Source organism: Melanostigma gelatinosum (assembly GCF_949748355.1).
Source record: "Melanostigma gelatinosum genome assembly, chromosome: 18".
Classification (NCBI taxonomy): Eukaryota; Metazoa; Chordata; class Actinopteri; order Perciformes; family Zoarcidae; genus Melanostigma; species Melanostigma gelatinosum.
Window position 1 is genome coordinate 2,415,356 of NC_136651.1, and position 15,216 is coordinate 2,430,571.

At 44.2% G+C, this 15,216-nt stretch overlaps 2 protein-coding genes across 3 annotated transcripts; one reads left to right on the plus strand and one right to left on the minus strand.

The window, feature by feature from the left end:
- Window positions 1-3,837: 3,837 nt before the first annotated feature.
- Window positions 3,838-5,602, minus strand: LOC306792643 (beta-1,3-galactosyl-O-glycosyl-glycoprotein beta-1,6-N-acetylglucosaminyltransferase 4-like). The gene is made up of 3 exons (XM_079289900.1): window positions 5,469-5,602; window positions 5,290-5,351; window positions 3,838-5,157 (listed from the first exon to the last, which is right to left on the minus strand). The coding sequence occupies exon 3, from the start codon at window positions 5,154-5,156 to the stop codon at window positions 3,873-3,875; it is 1,284 nt and encodes a 427-aa protein (XP_079146026.1). The 5' UTR covers window position 5,157; window positions 5,290-5,351; window positions 5,469-5,602; the 3' UTR covers window positions 3,838-3,872.
- Window positions 5,603-7,534: 1,932 nt separating this feature from the next.
- Window positions 7,535-14,557, plus strand: LOC306792396 (3-hydroxy-3-methylglutaryl-coenzyme A reductase-like). 2 transcript variants are annotated; one of them, XR_013772806.1, is made up of 20 exons: window positions 7,535-7,665; window positions 8,137-8,327; window positions 8,403-8,514; window positions 8,670-8,757; window positions 9,199-9,283; window positions 9,386-9,491; window positions 9,580-9,686; window positions 10,083-10,202; window positions 10,310-10,443; window positions 10,693-10,979; window positions 11,108-11,256; window positions 11,344-11,538; window positions 11,834-11,992; window positions 12,072-12,229; window positions 12,340-12,445; window positions 12,535-12,705; window positions 12,795-12,935; window positions 13,074-13,232; window positions 13,390-13,582; window positions 13,661-14,557. XR_013772806.1 is itself a non-coding variant. In XM_079289487.1 (20 exons), exons 2-20 carry the CDS (start codon window positions 8,163-8,165, stop codon window positions 13,713-13,715), a joined length of 2,652 nt encoding a protein of 883 aa, XP_079145613.1. In that variant the 5' UTR covers window positions 7,535-7,665; window positions 8,137-8,162; the 3' UTR covers window positions 13,716-14,557. The 2 variants fall into 2 exon arrangements, 1 of the variants encoding a protein (XP_079145613.1); XM_079289487.1 differs by having other exon boundaries at window positions 13,428-13,582.
- The last annotated feature ends 659 nt before the right edge of the window (window positions 14,558-15,216 follow it).

Sequence of the window (15,216 nt, forward strand, 5' to 3'; positions counted from 1 at the left end):
GACTGATGTTGCACTCTCTGATCGTTTCTGTGTTTTCTTTGAGAGTGCAATCTCCTTGCACACAAATGTCCAAACCGAGGTTGTGACAAAGCGTTACATCTCTGAAAACACCAGTGAACTATTTATTCACAAGTTCTCCTCCACACCAGCCCTCTCTTGCCTCTCAGTCAATGAGCTTGTAGATGGCTTCAATTTTAAAGTTAAAAATATTATTGATGCCATTGCAGCCACTAAAGTGAAGGTTGTCTCGGGTAAGCAAAGATCTCCTTGGAGAAATGCTACGTTGGTCAGAATAGAGAAACGAGAGTGTCGGAAAGCTGAGCGCAGGTGGCGAAAAACTAATCTCCAGGTTCACTGTGACATCTATAAAGAGAGACTTCACAATTATAATTTGGAACTTAGAAATGCAAGGCAGTCATTCTTCTCTGACATCATAACCAAAAACAAGAACAATACACGCGCCTTATTTGCTGCCGTCGACAGGCTAACAAACCCTCCAGTGTCGGTAGCTGCTGAGCTCCAATCCACCTGGGCATGCAATCAATCTGCCTCCTTTTTTACTGACAAAATTCAGAAAATTAGACAAGCAGTCAGTGCCTCCACACCAACCACAGGATATGTGTTGTCCCGATCTCTGAATAACATCCATTCAAATATCATGACACAATTTCATTCAATCGACCGTAGAAGCCTAGAAGACATTATACAACATCTGAAGTCATCCTCCTGCTGCTTGGATATTCTACCAACACACTTTTTCAAAAATATTTCAAACTGCATGACCACTGATCTCTTACATATTGTAAACACATCCCTTCTCTCAGGAGTCTTCCCACAAGCCCTAAAAACTGCAGTTATTAAACCGCTCCTAAAGAAGGCTAGTTTAGACTCCGCAACGATGAAAAATTATAGGCCAATATCAAACCTCCCATTTTTAAGTAAAATAATTGAAAAAGCGGTTTTCCAACAGCTGACCAACTTCTTGGCCGTAAATAACTGCTTTGATGTTTTCCAGTCAGGCTTTCGACAGCACCACAGCACTGAAACTGCTCTTGTTAAGGTCTTCAACGACATCCACTTAAACATAGACAATGGCAGAAGTTCAGTCTTAGTGTTACTGGATCTCAGTGCTGCATTCGACACGGTCGACCATGCCATACTCCTAGAAAGACTAAAACTCTGGGTGGGACTCTCTGGCACAGCACTTAACTGGTTTGAATCCTACTTGAAGGACCGAGAATACTTTGTGTCTGTAGCTCATTACACATCGGAGCTGACTAAAATGACATGTGGTGTCCCCCAAGGCTCAATACTGGGGCCTCCTCTGTTCAACATCTACACGCTTCCACCAGCTCAGATTATGGAAAACAACAAAGTGTGTTATCATAATTATGCAGACGACACACAAATCTACATAACTATGTCACCAGGGGACTATAATCCCATACAAGGGCTGGGTAACTGCATTGAACAAATCAACAACTGGATGTGCCAGAATTTTCTTCAATGAAACAAAGATAAAACAGAAGTAATTGTTTTTGGTACCAAGGACGAACAATTGAAAATCACCGCTCAGCTTCAGTCACTGATGTTAAAACCCACAAACCAAGCCAGAAATCTAGGTGTAGTTATGGATTCAGACCTCAACCTGAACAGCCATATCAAGACAATTACAAAATCAGCCTCCTATCACCTGAAGAATATATCAAGGATTAGAGGACTTATGTCTCAACAGGATTTGGAAAAACTTGTCCACGCATTTATCTTCAGCAGACTGGACTACTGTAACGGTGTGTTTACAGGTCTCTGTAAAAAGTCCGTCAGAAAGCTGCAGCTGATTCAGAACGCTGCAGCTCGAGTCCTCACTAAGACCAGGAGGGTGGACCACATCACTCCAGTTCTGAGGTCTTTGCACTGGCTTCCTGTCCAACAAAGAATTGACTTTAAAATCCTGCTGTTGGTTTACAATGCACTGGCTTCCTGTCCAACAAAGAATTGACTTTAAAATCCTGCTGTTGGTTTACAAAGCACTGAATGGTTTAGGGCCAAAATACATCTCTGATCTGCTGCTACCTTACGAACCATCCCGACCCTTCAGGTCATCTGGGACCGGTCTACTTTCTGTTCCCAGAGTCAGAACTAAACATGGAGAAGCAGCGTTCAGTTTTTCTGCTCCACATATCTGGAACAAAGTCCCAGAAAGCTGCAGGTCTGCTGAGACCCTCAGCTCATTTAAATCAAGATTGAAGACTTTTCTGTTTGCTGCTGCCTTTAATTGAACCACATTCAATTCATATATTTATCAATTTCCTGCATTTCTGCATTTTACGACTGAATTTTATTTCTTACACTGTTTCTTTAATTGTTTTAAAATCTCCTTTTCTTTTGCCTTGTGTTTTGATGCTTTTAATGGTTTGATGTGAAGCACTTTGAATTACCTTGTTGTTGAAATGTGCTGTACAAATGAACTTGCCTTGCCTTCCAAACAGCAGATATAGTTCTTCTAAACTATAGTCTCATGACTCAAAGAGGTTGGATCTGGTTTCCACTCTACTTCCTGTTATAGTTCTGACTGCTTCATAAAAACAGCTCATGTTAGAATGAAGAGCAAGAGAGAGTGAAGAGGAAGTAGAGACTTAAAATAACCACATCCCTACACCAGTCTGACCTGAAACAAACACAAAGCCCAGAGACCTGTGTTGTAATACCACGAGTACCTTGAGAGGCCGGAGTGAGTCTCTGTGTCGTCCGGTCCGTCCTCAGTCCACCATGAAAGGACAAAGAATTAGAGCTGCCCGAGGCTCTGACAGTCACGTTGAAGGTTCAGGGTCAGGTTCCTTTTATTTGTACCCGTAGGTCGACTTGGTTTGCAATAGAAGGTCTGTGGTTGAATTTGAAGTATTTATTTAAACTAATCTGAAGCTAACATTACTATTATTTACTGATTATTTGGTGAGTGCACCAGCTCGCACTAAAACCCTGTAACTTCTCACTGTGTGGTTGACATTGTGTGTTTCACAGAAGAATGTTTTCACCACCTCTTAATGCACTGTTGCATTCGAACGTATCTGTGTTGCAGCTGCAATGTTACCACATCCTTCCGTTGTTTAAACCAGTGGTTCTCAAACTGTGAGGCGCGGGGTGGTATTACAGGTGGGGCGCAGGGGGAAATGCAGAATTTTTGTATTTCAAAAAAAAAAAGAAGAAGAAGAGAGCCAAAATAGGTACGGAAGAAATGGAAGTTGAAGGAAGAGAAACAGGATAACAATAGTTGCTTCACAGCATTCCAACAACTAGAGATTGAGACCATAAACTCATGTTTACAATGTTTACTGAGGTAATAAATCAAGAGAGAAGTAGTCATTTCCTCATTGACTTCCTCAGTGGTGATGGCTTTGCGACTTCATTGCTACATTCAGCAACTTTTGGAGCTCGTCAAGAGGTACGACGCGCTCTGAACGTCAGGCTGCGTTAAGTCTCGTTTTGGTGAGGAGCGCTCTTACGAATAACCCGGAAAGAAAGAGGGATCGGCTCAGAGAAGCGAACTGCATGACAGACAGGAGCTGCCAACAAACAAATGTTTGGAATTCCACATGTCACCAGTGATGATGAACAAAGACGCGGCTTTTGGTACATGTAAACCTGTTTTTAATAGCTGAAGATGATGACATCAAATGTCTCCAACAGTTCAAAATCCAAAGGGAAAGGACAATTTAAGATAAAAAAGCAGCTAATCCTTACATTTCAGAAGCTGGAACCATTAAATGTGTCAAACAATTACTCAAACGATTACTCGATCATCAGAATTGTTGCTGATTCATCTTCTCTTGATCCATAACTGATAAATCGACTGATCTCTTGTAGCTTTTGCTTTAATCCTCATGGCAGGTATGAGATGCCATTGACTGGAATAACGTTTGTTTTTCCTCCAGCTTCTCCTCAAGGCACTGAATGACAATGGGGTCCACCATGAGGTCAAACTTATTGGCGAACCAGTGACCGTAGTTGAGCAACCAACGCATTTCCGCTGCGCCATAAATACAAACGCTGCGGACGTGTTTCCCTGAGCAGGGTGGGTACAGGCTGCCCTCCAGGTACTGCCACTTCACCAGCCTGGTCTTGCTCATCAGGTCGGTGATGTCGGGCTGCGATCTGGGCACCTCTCCGGGGACGCCCGGCAGTCGCACAAGTGTGGCCCAGAAATGTTCGTCTGGGCTGTAGGTGTCCTCTGACCAGGCCAAAAAATCTTTCACCACGACCGAGGAGTCCATGTGCACAACAAAGTCCCGGGACAAGACGAAGTAGGCATTTCCGGAGAACACCTCGATGCCGTGCGGCGGTGGGGTCTTCACCTGATCCGTCTTTACGAGCAGTTTTCCGTCTTCAATGTTGGCGTTACTCAGCTTGTGGTGAAAGGTGAACCGCTGCTTCTTAAGCTCGCTGGGTCGGCATGTCTCCAGCATATTGGCTCCATTCAGCTTCCTCAGCTCCGACACCAGCTCGATGTTGGACCTGAGGGGGAAATCTTGGCCGCAGAGGTTGATGACGTACTTCCACTTGACATCTGACCCCAAAAGGTCGGACAGACAGTTGAGATCAGCTTTCAGTCGACTGACGCTTCCGTAAAAGACGAACTCTCGCTTGGAGGCGATGAAGACGTTGGGCAGACAGCGGGCCAAACCCTCCATGGCTGAGATGAACAGAGCCGGAGACTTTTGATCATAGTGGATGCAGAAGATGTTTCTGGGGGAGTACAGCGCTTTGATGAGTCTCTCTACCATCAGGGCAGATTTATGCACAACCAGTGAGTAAGCAAGAGGAAAGTCTTTCTCCTCCTCTGAGAGACACACACCATCATAACCCCTGGACTTGATAAATAATGGGCAGTTTGACGTGAGGTTAACCAGATTTTCCTCCTTGTCCTCCACAACTTGTTTCCGCACGATGACCAGTGACTTTCCCACCTCCACTGGGTCCATGTCGTATATAGCCAAGCAGTTAATGTTGTACTTGTGAAATATTTGAATGTTTTCTGAAGATGCTCGGGGAGGAAAGTACTCTGTGAAGTCGCTGTGCTCCATTCTGACCAATAGCAGGACACATAGAGTCCACAGTATCAGGAGGAGGAAGGAATAAACGGCACATCTCGTTTTCATTCTGTGGAGAGAGGAAACCAAAACTAACGTTGTTTTTTTGTCATTAACATAACATTTAAAGTGAGAAAGTCACATGAAGCATGAAAACCAGATGTTTGGGTTTGACTGAAACAATGATTGAATGCACGCTCACCTTGCTCCTTACGCAGGTACCGGTCAGCAACACGCCGGGGAACCGTTGCATTCAGTCACACCCTAAAAGTTGTCAAAACGAGGATGATGTTTGTGTCCATGCATCGGTTTCTGTGTCATAAAGATATTTAATAATAAATAATATCCTAGAGCAAAAAATAAATCGGAGAAGAAACTTACCGATTGCAGGAGAAATATAAGAGTGCACAACTGGTGCGACGTGTGTTGGCAATATCAACTTGAAACAGCTCTCCATTAGCCAGCAGACCGAGATGTCATTTGCCACAATAATCCAAAACATAAAGAGGGTCAAGAGGTGCAACGCGCTCTGAACGTCAGGCTGCGTTACGTCTCTGGTGAGGAGGAGAGGACTGCGCTGCGCTCTCACCAATAACCCGGAAAGAAAGAGGGAGGGCTCAGAGAAAGTGTGAGCTGCACAAATTACAGACAGGAGCCGCCAAAAAAGAGTGTTGTTTGGCGTTTCACACGTCACCAGTGATGATAAACAAAGACTTGGCTTTTGTTACAGGCACATGTTAAAAAAGGAATTAAAGAGCGCGAATGGAGCTGTGCGTAAATGACTGCCATCCATAAACAAACCGTTCATGCAGCTGATTAAAGAGGATGAATGAAAACACAGTGATTTGTGTCATCTTAAAGAAGAGGCAGAACTGCAAAAGATAAAGAAAAACTAATTTGGCAAAATCCCATTCTGACTTTGGCACAGAAAAGATGTTGGGATTTACGTGTCAAGCAAATAAACACTGAATAATACAAATGAATGCCTAAAATGATCTCTGAAATGCAATTTAAAAAGTAACGTTTTGGTAGAGGCAGTCATAAGACAGACGAAGAACAACGTTACTTGACTTTATTTCTTCAATGACTGAACAAAACATTTGGACAAGAACTTATCTTCAAAGTTATCTCTGTTTGTTTTTTATAGCAAGTTTATGACTTGTCTTCCTGTAGCTGATACATTCAAAAGCAAATAAAAAAGAGAAGCATTTTTAAGCCAATGCTGAAATAAATTAAATATTTTAAAGTGCATCTGAAGTTTGTTGTCTCTGCAAAGTCATTTCAGACCAGGAGCACAAACTCAACAGGTATCAGGAAATAAATGAAATAAAACAGGTGTAATTATATTATATGCAAATCACTCAGAGGGAACCGGTGGCTTTTACGACCTCAAGACTATTTAAACTGTTGGTATTTACAGCCAGCATAGCCCTGAACATTAAATATTGTGCTTATAAAAGATTTCCATTTATGTGAGAGAAAGATGTTTTGTCTCGTTCTAAGTTAATGTTTGCTGTCAACAAACTCAAACACATGTTCACGTTTGCTTCAAACTTCCAGAAGTATTTGTTCTTGAAGATAAGTTTTAACTTCAAATGTATTTTGTTCCAAATTCCAAATGCTGTGTTTTGCTGGAGAACAACGTGGTGCTGTAAGAGACTGAACTGTGGAGCCAGCTCACAGGCAACATTAACAGGACATGCTTGATTTGATTAAACTGATATCAAATGTAAACACACCATGAAGAGCACAGAGCGGCTCTTTGAGTGAAACAACACGTCAGAAAAATAAAAATTGGTAATCCATTGATAATGGAGACCTGTCTGAATCTGACTGAATTACCTTTCCAATGAAACTGCTGCTGAGTACTGAACACACGATAGACTTGATGAAACCTGACAGATATTAAGAGAATCAAATTTAAGTAACAAGGTTTGTTGCTCAGCAATCATTTTAATATGATTATAGTTGATTCGATCTCTGGTTGGATAATCTACTTGTGACAATTGTATTCGTATAATACTTGTAATTACACTCTGCGCTGTATTTTCTGTAACACCTGCACTGCTCGTACTGTATTACTATTTCTGTTTATTCGATATTATATTTTGTACATGCTTGTACACACTCTACTGCATTTTGTTGTTGCAATACCTGTACTATGTGCAGTGGTTGATAAAGTAGTAATATTCTATATATATATGATATTACTACTTTATTGTATGTATAATATATATTTATTTACATTTATATTTACTTTATCTCTCTCTCTCTATATATATATATCTATATATATATATATAGATATATATGTACATATATGTACATCCTGTACTTGTATATATATGCATATATAAATTTCCACAGTCTTCACCGTTGCGTCACCTTTTAACACGCCCCTTAACACGCCCCCTGACGTAACATTAAGTGACGTTTACCGTCACGTTGGGATTTCCGCACCGCCATGTTTGTGTCGTTACGTGAAGATGAAGTAAGCTAGCTGAGCGACTTCTGGATAAGGGGCACCGCTGTCACCATGGAAAGGACTCTCTGACCACGGGGAAGCTAACATTTAAACGTACGCGAATTCAACATGTTTTCTTCAGTTAGTAAAACTGTGAAAGTGTTCGTAAAGAGCGGAGGGACGGAGTGACCTTTAGCGAATGCTAATCAATGCTAACGCTAGCCTCTGTGAGCTAACTGCTAGAAGTATAGCTAATGCTAACCAATGCAAACACCAGCCTCTGTGAGTTAGCTGCTAGAAATGTAGCTAATGCTAACCAACACTAACGCTAGCCCGTGTGTGTTAGCTGCTAAATGTAGTTAACATTTAGCAGCTAAGAAAACGTTTACTGTCACCTTAAACACTGATGTTTTCTGTCTTTATAAATGTTTAAAGAGTACAGTTCAGTGAGTCTGTAACGTTACCTTGTGAATTAAATGCTTATATTTCACGGTAGCTATAGCCGTAAAGATGAAGCTATATTATAGTCTATGGTAGGTTTTGCAACTGGATAACTGATTGTTAATTATTGTGTCATGTTCTCAGGTGCGTCTGTGACCCGAGCTGTGACCATGTTGGCACGTCTGTTCAGGCTCCACGGCCTGCTGGTAGCCTCCCACCCGTGGGAGGTAATAGTGGGCACCCTGGTTCTCACCGTCTGCCTGGTGTCGATGAACAACAACTTGACAGCCAGCAGCCAGATGTGCAGCTGGAATGAGTGCCCCAAAGTCGAGGAGGTGAGTCTCAAAGGAGGAGGAGGGCTGGCAGCTAATCTCAAATGCAAACATATGTCTGTGCTTATTTTCTTACAGAAGATCCACAGCAGCGACGTAATCATCCTAACAATCACACGCTGCATGGCCATCGTTTACATCTATTTCCAGTTCAAGAATCTGAGACAACTGGGCTCCAAATATATACTGGGTCAGTATGAAAGTTGTAGCGTGTTCAGCATGGAAATGTAATGGCCACGGCGCATATATATAACTGCACTTATAACTCATCTATTTAAGCTATGAAGCTAGTTCTGTATGTTTTTGTGTTGGTTCTTACTGTTATGTCATCTTCTCTTCCTACAGGTATTGCGGGGTTGTTCACTGTGTTTTCCAGCTTTGTTTTCAGCACAGTGGTCATCCACTTCTTTGGGAAAGAGCTGACAGGTCTTAAGTAAGTGATTCAAATGCAGTGACATATTTACTGTTCAGCAGACAGATTCATACAAATAGCTCACCGGTTTATAACAGATGTTGAAGTCCTCTTACCTCAGTTAACACAGTTTAATAGATGAACAAAAGACAAGTAGTATGGCAGTGAGATCAAAAGTCAGTCGTCCGTCATGTGATATACAGTGTGTCCTCTGGCCATTGTTTCCACTTGCGATAAAGAATTGGCGTTAAAACTTATTACACATCGATCAATGTGAATATCAAAGAGACATAATAAGACCAGAGCTCTGAGATTAAAGATGTCACTGGAAGGATCGTAACACTGTCACAGAGGACACCATGACCCGTATGAATGTCCGTGCCACTCGTGGACCTCTTTGGCTTTTCAACAATGTAGACACCAGGACATTCCCTGATTGACATTTGTCTCTCTCTCCTGCAGTGAAGCTCTGCCGTTCTTTCTCCTGCTCATTGACCTGTCCAAAGCCTGTACATTGGCCAAATTTGCCCTCAGCTCAAACTCTCAGGTACTGTCTCTCACACACTGAAATAAGATCTGTGTTGATTCATACGAACGATGCAGTTGAGGTGTCGCTGACTAGTGCTATCGCTCCGTGTGTTGTGTGCAGGAGGAGGTGAGGGAGAACATCTCCCAGGGCATGGCCATCCTGGGCCCCACCTTCACCCTGGACGCTCTGGTGGAGTGTCTGGTCATTGGGGTTGGCACCATGTCAGGTGAGGAGCACTGATATTCATGTTTTTATTTTGAATACTCTACGATGGTGGTGAAATAAAATCTTCACTCTTTTCTATTGTTTTCCAGGTGTGCCTCAATTAGAGATCATGTGTTGTTTCGGCTGTATGTCCGTCCTGGCCAATTACTTTGTCTTCATGACCTTCTTCCCTGCGTGTGTCTCCCTGGTGCTGGAGGTAAGGAAGATATGAAACATTAGGGAGAATCGTAGTAGGGATTCACCGATCTGATTTCATCAATATCGATACCGGGGCTTTGGGTATTGACCGCTGCGGAGTACTGATCCGATACTGGTGTTTGATTACTAAGCGGAGTGCCTCACTGTGTGGAAGAGACTGGGATTATTCTCTTATGTGTTAAACAACATCAGGCTTGACTTAAACATTACTTTGTAGAATAAATGTAACAAATATATACATAGATATAAATGTACTGAAGTGTTGCTTATTGAAATGATGGTATCTGATACCCAGTCCAGCTGTCAGAGTCAGAGTCTATATTACGGTGTGAAATGCTTTGCATCTCACAGTGGATCTCTGTGTCCTCATGCTGCATGTTTGTGTGTATAACAGCTGTCCAGGGAAAGTCGTGAGGGCCGTCCGATCTGGCAGCTGAGCCACTTTGCCCGTGTGCTGGCTGAAGAAGAGGACAACAAGCCCAATCCTGTGACCCAGAGGGTCAAAATCATCATGGTGAGAAAGTGTTTATTACTCCGCTGTGTATAACTGGTTTAAAACATCAGCCTAAAGGTGGAGTCATGTAGCATGTTAAGCATCTGTCTCTTTGATATCCTCCTCAGTCTCTGGGCCTGGCCTTGGTTCATGCACACACTCGACTAGCAGCCGAGCATCCGGGTCAGAACCGCTCGGTGGACGGGCCCATGGCTACGAGATTGGACGCTGGTGGTACCATGAGGCCTCTGAAGCTCACCAGGTAAAAGATTCCTCATTCCGTGAACACGTTTCCCTGTTATTAACTCCTGTGCAGTAGCTTCAGCTTTGTCTATACGTGGAACACAAGCGTTCATGCTCAGTGCGCTGACGTGTAAATAGTGCTTTTATCAATGAACTATTTGTGACAGTTATAATAATTCTGAGGTGTACGACCCAGCACGCCTCGCGCCGGCTTCACCACGGCGAGTATAAACTGAGCGTTACTGATGCACGACTTTGTCTCTCCCAGCATGGACCTGGAACAGGTGATAACTCTCGGCCTTGCTCTGCTCCTGGCTGTGAAGTACGTCTTCTTTGAGCAAACGGAGACGGAGTCCTCCCTGTCCCTCATGAGTCCCATCATCAGCTCTCCTCCGACCCAGAAGCCCAGGATGGCAGGAGACGGCTGCAGGAGGGACCTCCCGGCCCTGAAACCCCAGACAACCACCAACGGTCCTTCAGCAACCGGCGCTGCCTCGCCAGCTGTCTTCGACTCTAAACTTCCCCCTGAGACTGACGTGGCTTTCAGACAGAAGGGTGAGACTTCTAATTGTTACTGCTAGCTCTGTGATGTCTGGACTCGCAGATGGAAAAAACACGATCTCTGATGTAATTTGCTTTGTCGCTTAGCGTGACACTTGTCTCACATGATTCCTCCACAACAGAGGCTGCTCCAGGAGCCCCGGTGGAGAACGGCCCCTGTGTTTCCTGTTTTGAGGAAACTCTTGCTCAGACACCTTGTGTTCCTCCAAGTGGCTGCACTTCAGAGGCCCGGACGCTGGAGGAATGTATGGCCGTCCTCTCAGATCCTCAGGTGAGCTGCTGTAGGACCTGGGAATCGTTGCAGAAGATGTCTGTAGTTCTGTATTTGCTTGAAGGTTTAATAAATGTTTCTTTGCAGCGGGGGACCCGTTTTCTAAGCGATAAAGAGGTGATGAACCTGGTAACCTCTCGTAACATCCTCAACTACAAACTGGAATCCGTCCTGGAGACTCCAGAGAGGGGCGTAGCCATCAGGAGGGAAATGCTTTCACCCAAACTGCCGGTTCCGTCTGCGTTGGCTTCTCTTCCTTATAAGGACTACGACTATTCTAAGGTATTCACAACACCTTTGTCATGTTGCTTTTTCATAATACAAAATGATGTTTTTGATAAATAAATAATTACAATATCCAAAATCTAAGATGACAACTTGTCCCATATCATGATATCGATTTAATATTAATATATTTCCGAGCTCTACTAGAAACTACAATAACCAGGAACGTCTGTATGAACACGTGTCTCATGTCGTTTAATCTATGAGCACATTCACCGTCACACTTTAAATAAAATGTCTCAGCTGCTTGGTGTTGAGTTGTTCTGCATCCCTTTGTGTTGTGGTCCCGTAGGTGATGGGGACCTGCTGTGAGAACGTGATTGGCTTCATGCCGGTGCCGGTCGGAGTCGCCGGTCCTCTTCTGCTGGATGAGAAGCAGTTCTATGTTCCTATGGCGACCACAGAGGGATGCCTGGTCGCCAGCACCAACAGAGGATGTAGAGCGCTTTCTGTAAGTGTGTGTGTGTGTGTGTGTGTGTGTGTGTGTGTGTGTGTGTTCTGTTCTAACCCTTATATTATTCCCTGTTCAGCTGAGTGGAGGTTGCAGCAGCAGGATCCTGGCTGACAGTATGACGAGGGGTCCTGTGGTGAGGCTGCCCTCGGCGTGCCGGGCTGCTGAGGTCAAAGTGTGGCTCGAGACCTCTGATGGGTTCAGTTTGATCCAGGAGGCCTTCGACCAGACCAGCAGGTCAGAAAACACTGGCAGAATGGTTGAAGGGTTTCCTTTTTGTCTCACCTACACAGTGTTATTGCAGTACCGGAGGATGCACAGATGAATCTAATGTTTGCTTTTGGTAGGTTTGCTCGTCTGGAGAAGCTGATGGTGGGCTTAGCTGGGAGGAACCTGTACATCCGCTTCCAGTCTCAGACAGGAGACGCCATGGGCATGAACATGCTCTCCAAGGTACCGATGCCACTCTCGCTCCCGTTTCCAGCCGGCTCACTTTGCTGTCTGTCTGTCTGCTGTGAACCTGTCTGTGTGTGTCTCCTCAGGGGACGGAGCAGGCTCTGCACAGACTCCGACAGCAGTATCCAGATGTGGAGGTGCTGTCGGTCAGCGGCAACTATTGCACCGACAAGAAGTCTGCTGCCATTAACTGGGTCCTGGGTCGGGGAAAGTCCGCCGTGTCTGAGGCCACCATCCCTGCCAAGGTGGTCAGGGAGGTAAAGATGACGAAAACCAAACTCACAGTTTATTGTTCACTGTTTCTTAAATCACTCATGTCCTACTAAACCCATGAATGTGTGCGTAGGTGTTGAAAAGCAGCTCAGCTTCTCTGGTGGAGCTGAACATCAACAAGAACTTGGTGGGCTCGGCGATGGCCGGCAGCATCGGAGGCTTTAATGCTCACGCTGCCAACATTGTAGCAGCGATCTACATCGCCTGTGGACAGGTAAGAGATCAGCCTTCAGTTACTCTGAATATATGTTACAAATCCAGACGGTTCAGAATGAAGACACAAATACTCAGTGTGTTTAAAACGGTGAAGTTGCTGTGTTGTTGAGTGACGTTGCTGTGTTGCTCGTTTCAGGACCCGGCTCAGACGGTGGGGAGCTCCAACTGCATCACTCAGATGGAGTTTGCTGGTGCAGAGGGGGAGGACCTGTACATCAGCTGCACCATGCCCTCCATCGAGCTGGGCACTGTGGGAGGAGGCACCAACCTGGCGCCTCAGCAGGCCTGTCTGCAGGTAACACCACCAGCACACCGAGTTATTTCACTTCTGTACAAGGTAGTTTTAGATAACTGTTACATTTGTTTATTTATTTTCACGGATAAGGATACAACCGGCTGGATTTAAACAGTCTGAGATGAGAAACCTGTTTTTTCTGATGTTTTGCTGACAGCTTTCACCAAATAACTGGAACCATCGGTGTGTTTTTAGATGCTCGGCGTCCAGGGTACCAGTTCCAGCCAGCCCGGCGAGAACGCCCGTCAGCTGGCCCGAGTGGTCTGTGCCACCGTGCTGGCGGGGGAGCTCTCCCTGATGGCCGCTCTGGCAGCCGGACACCTCGTGAAGAGCCACATGGCCCACAACAGGTCGGGTACTTAGATCATTGTACACGTCGTGTTTTATTGTGTTTGATTGCTGACTTTGTCTTGTTTTCTCGCTGGCAGATCCAGAACAAACCTCTCAGAATCACCTTCGTCAAAGTCTGAGTCGGCTGCGTGACATCGACATGCTGGCGAACAAACGCTAAACTAAATGGAAGACAACTTAACGGTGACGATCCAGACGATGAAGACGAGCGGTCTGATAACCAGACCCAACACACGATGAAGACCACAGCCAACGTGTGCTCGCTTTGTGGGGATGTCATGTCGCTGTTCCTCATCTGTGCCATTCGCCTGTAACTGAACTTTGCGGTCGTGTTTTTGTCGTTGGACCTGATCTTTGAGGAGACTGAATTATCCATGTGGTCTGGATGAGTAAACACCCACCCTGCTGCAAAGAACAGCTGTCCTGTGTGCCTCTTAATGAAAAACAATTGTTTCTTTTCATCTAAAATGCTTGAAGCAAGACAAGCTGTTACCGCTGTAGGTGATATTTGCTCATGTTTTAAAACGCCTGAATGTTTGCTGTACTGAATCAGTGTTGGAGGATATCACTTGCACAACCCTTTCCTGATTTAAGCGACTATATACTGTGTATACTGTGTATACTGTGTATACTGCAGAACCACTGAGGCTGCTGGCTCCAGGAAGAAGCTCCTGCCAACAGAAGGTTTTGTCACAAAGTTACAGGCAGGTTGCTTCTTTATGCTATCGGACGAAGAGAACTGGAAACTTAAAGCCATATTAACTCATTTAATACACTTTCATGGTACACTATTATATGTGGAATGATTGGAGGAAGTTAAAGGAATCACTGAGTCTGCAGGTTCTTGTTGCGGCCTTACAGTTTGTCAAGGAGAACTTTCTAGATAGAATATTTAATTTGAAGCTATTCATTTTAACAGATGGTGCTCTGTTTTGATTTTTCTTGGAAGAGAATTAAATTATGTTCCATGTTGATGTCTGACTTTCTGAATCGTGAACAAATGACTAAATGTGGATAGATGTATTTATGCCACTTTTTTAAGTCGATCACAGTATTATTTTACGATGAAAATATTTCTAATTCTACTGACTTACTAGTTACTGGAACTAGTTTTTAGAAGTCTGCTTTAGGTGAACGAGCTTCAACCTGGCTTCACTCTCACCCACTTCATTCTTCAAGTCCGTCATCACAGACCCAAGAACAACATTCTGCTCTTTGGGAAATGGAAAATGTATTTCAGTAAAAGGTACTGATGTTTTACTTAGACATTTTCAACATACTATACCATCACTATATATCAGGGGTGGGCAAACTTTTTGGCTCAGGAGCCACATTGAGTTTTAGAATTTGACAGACGGGCCGGGCCAGTAGCAGATGAATGGAGTGTTTGTGTGGACTAATATAAATTACAAGTAACAGCCATGACCTAAAAAGTAACTTTCATTTCAGTGGGAAGTGTTGTTGGTCACCCCTTTTAACGTCTCTCCCCCCTCTTCCCCAACACGTCCTCCCTCAGCCCATGATTAACATGACATTGATTTGGTGCACGTGCTTCGAAAAGTACCTACATTTTGTGTGTGTGTGCATGAGGAAATCACCCCAACTTCCCTGTCTGGGCGCTTACTTAATCAAG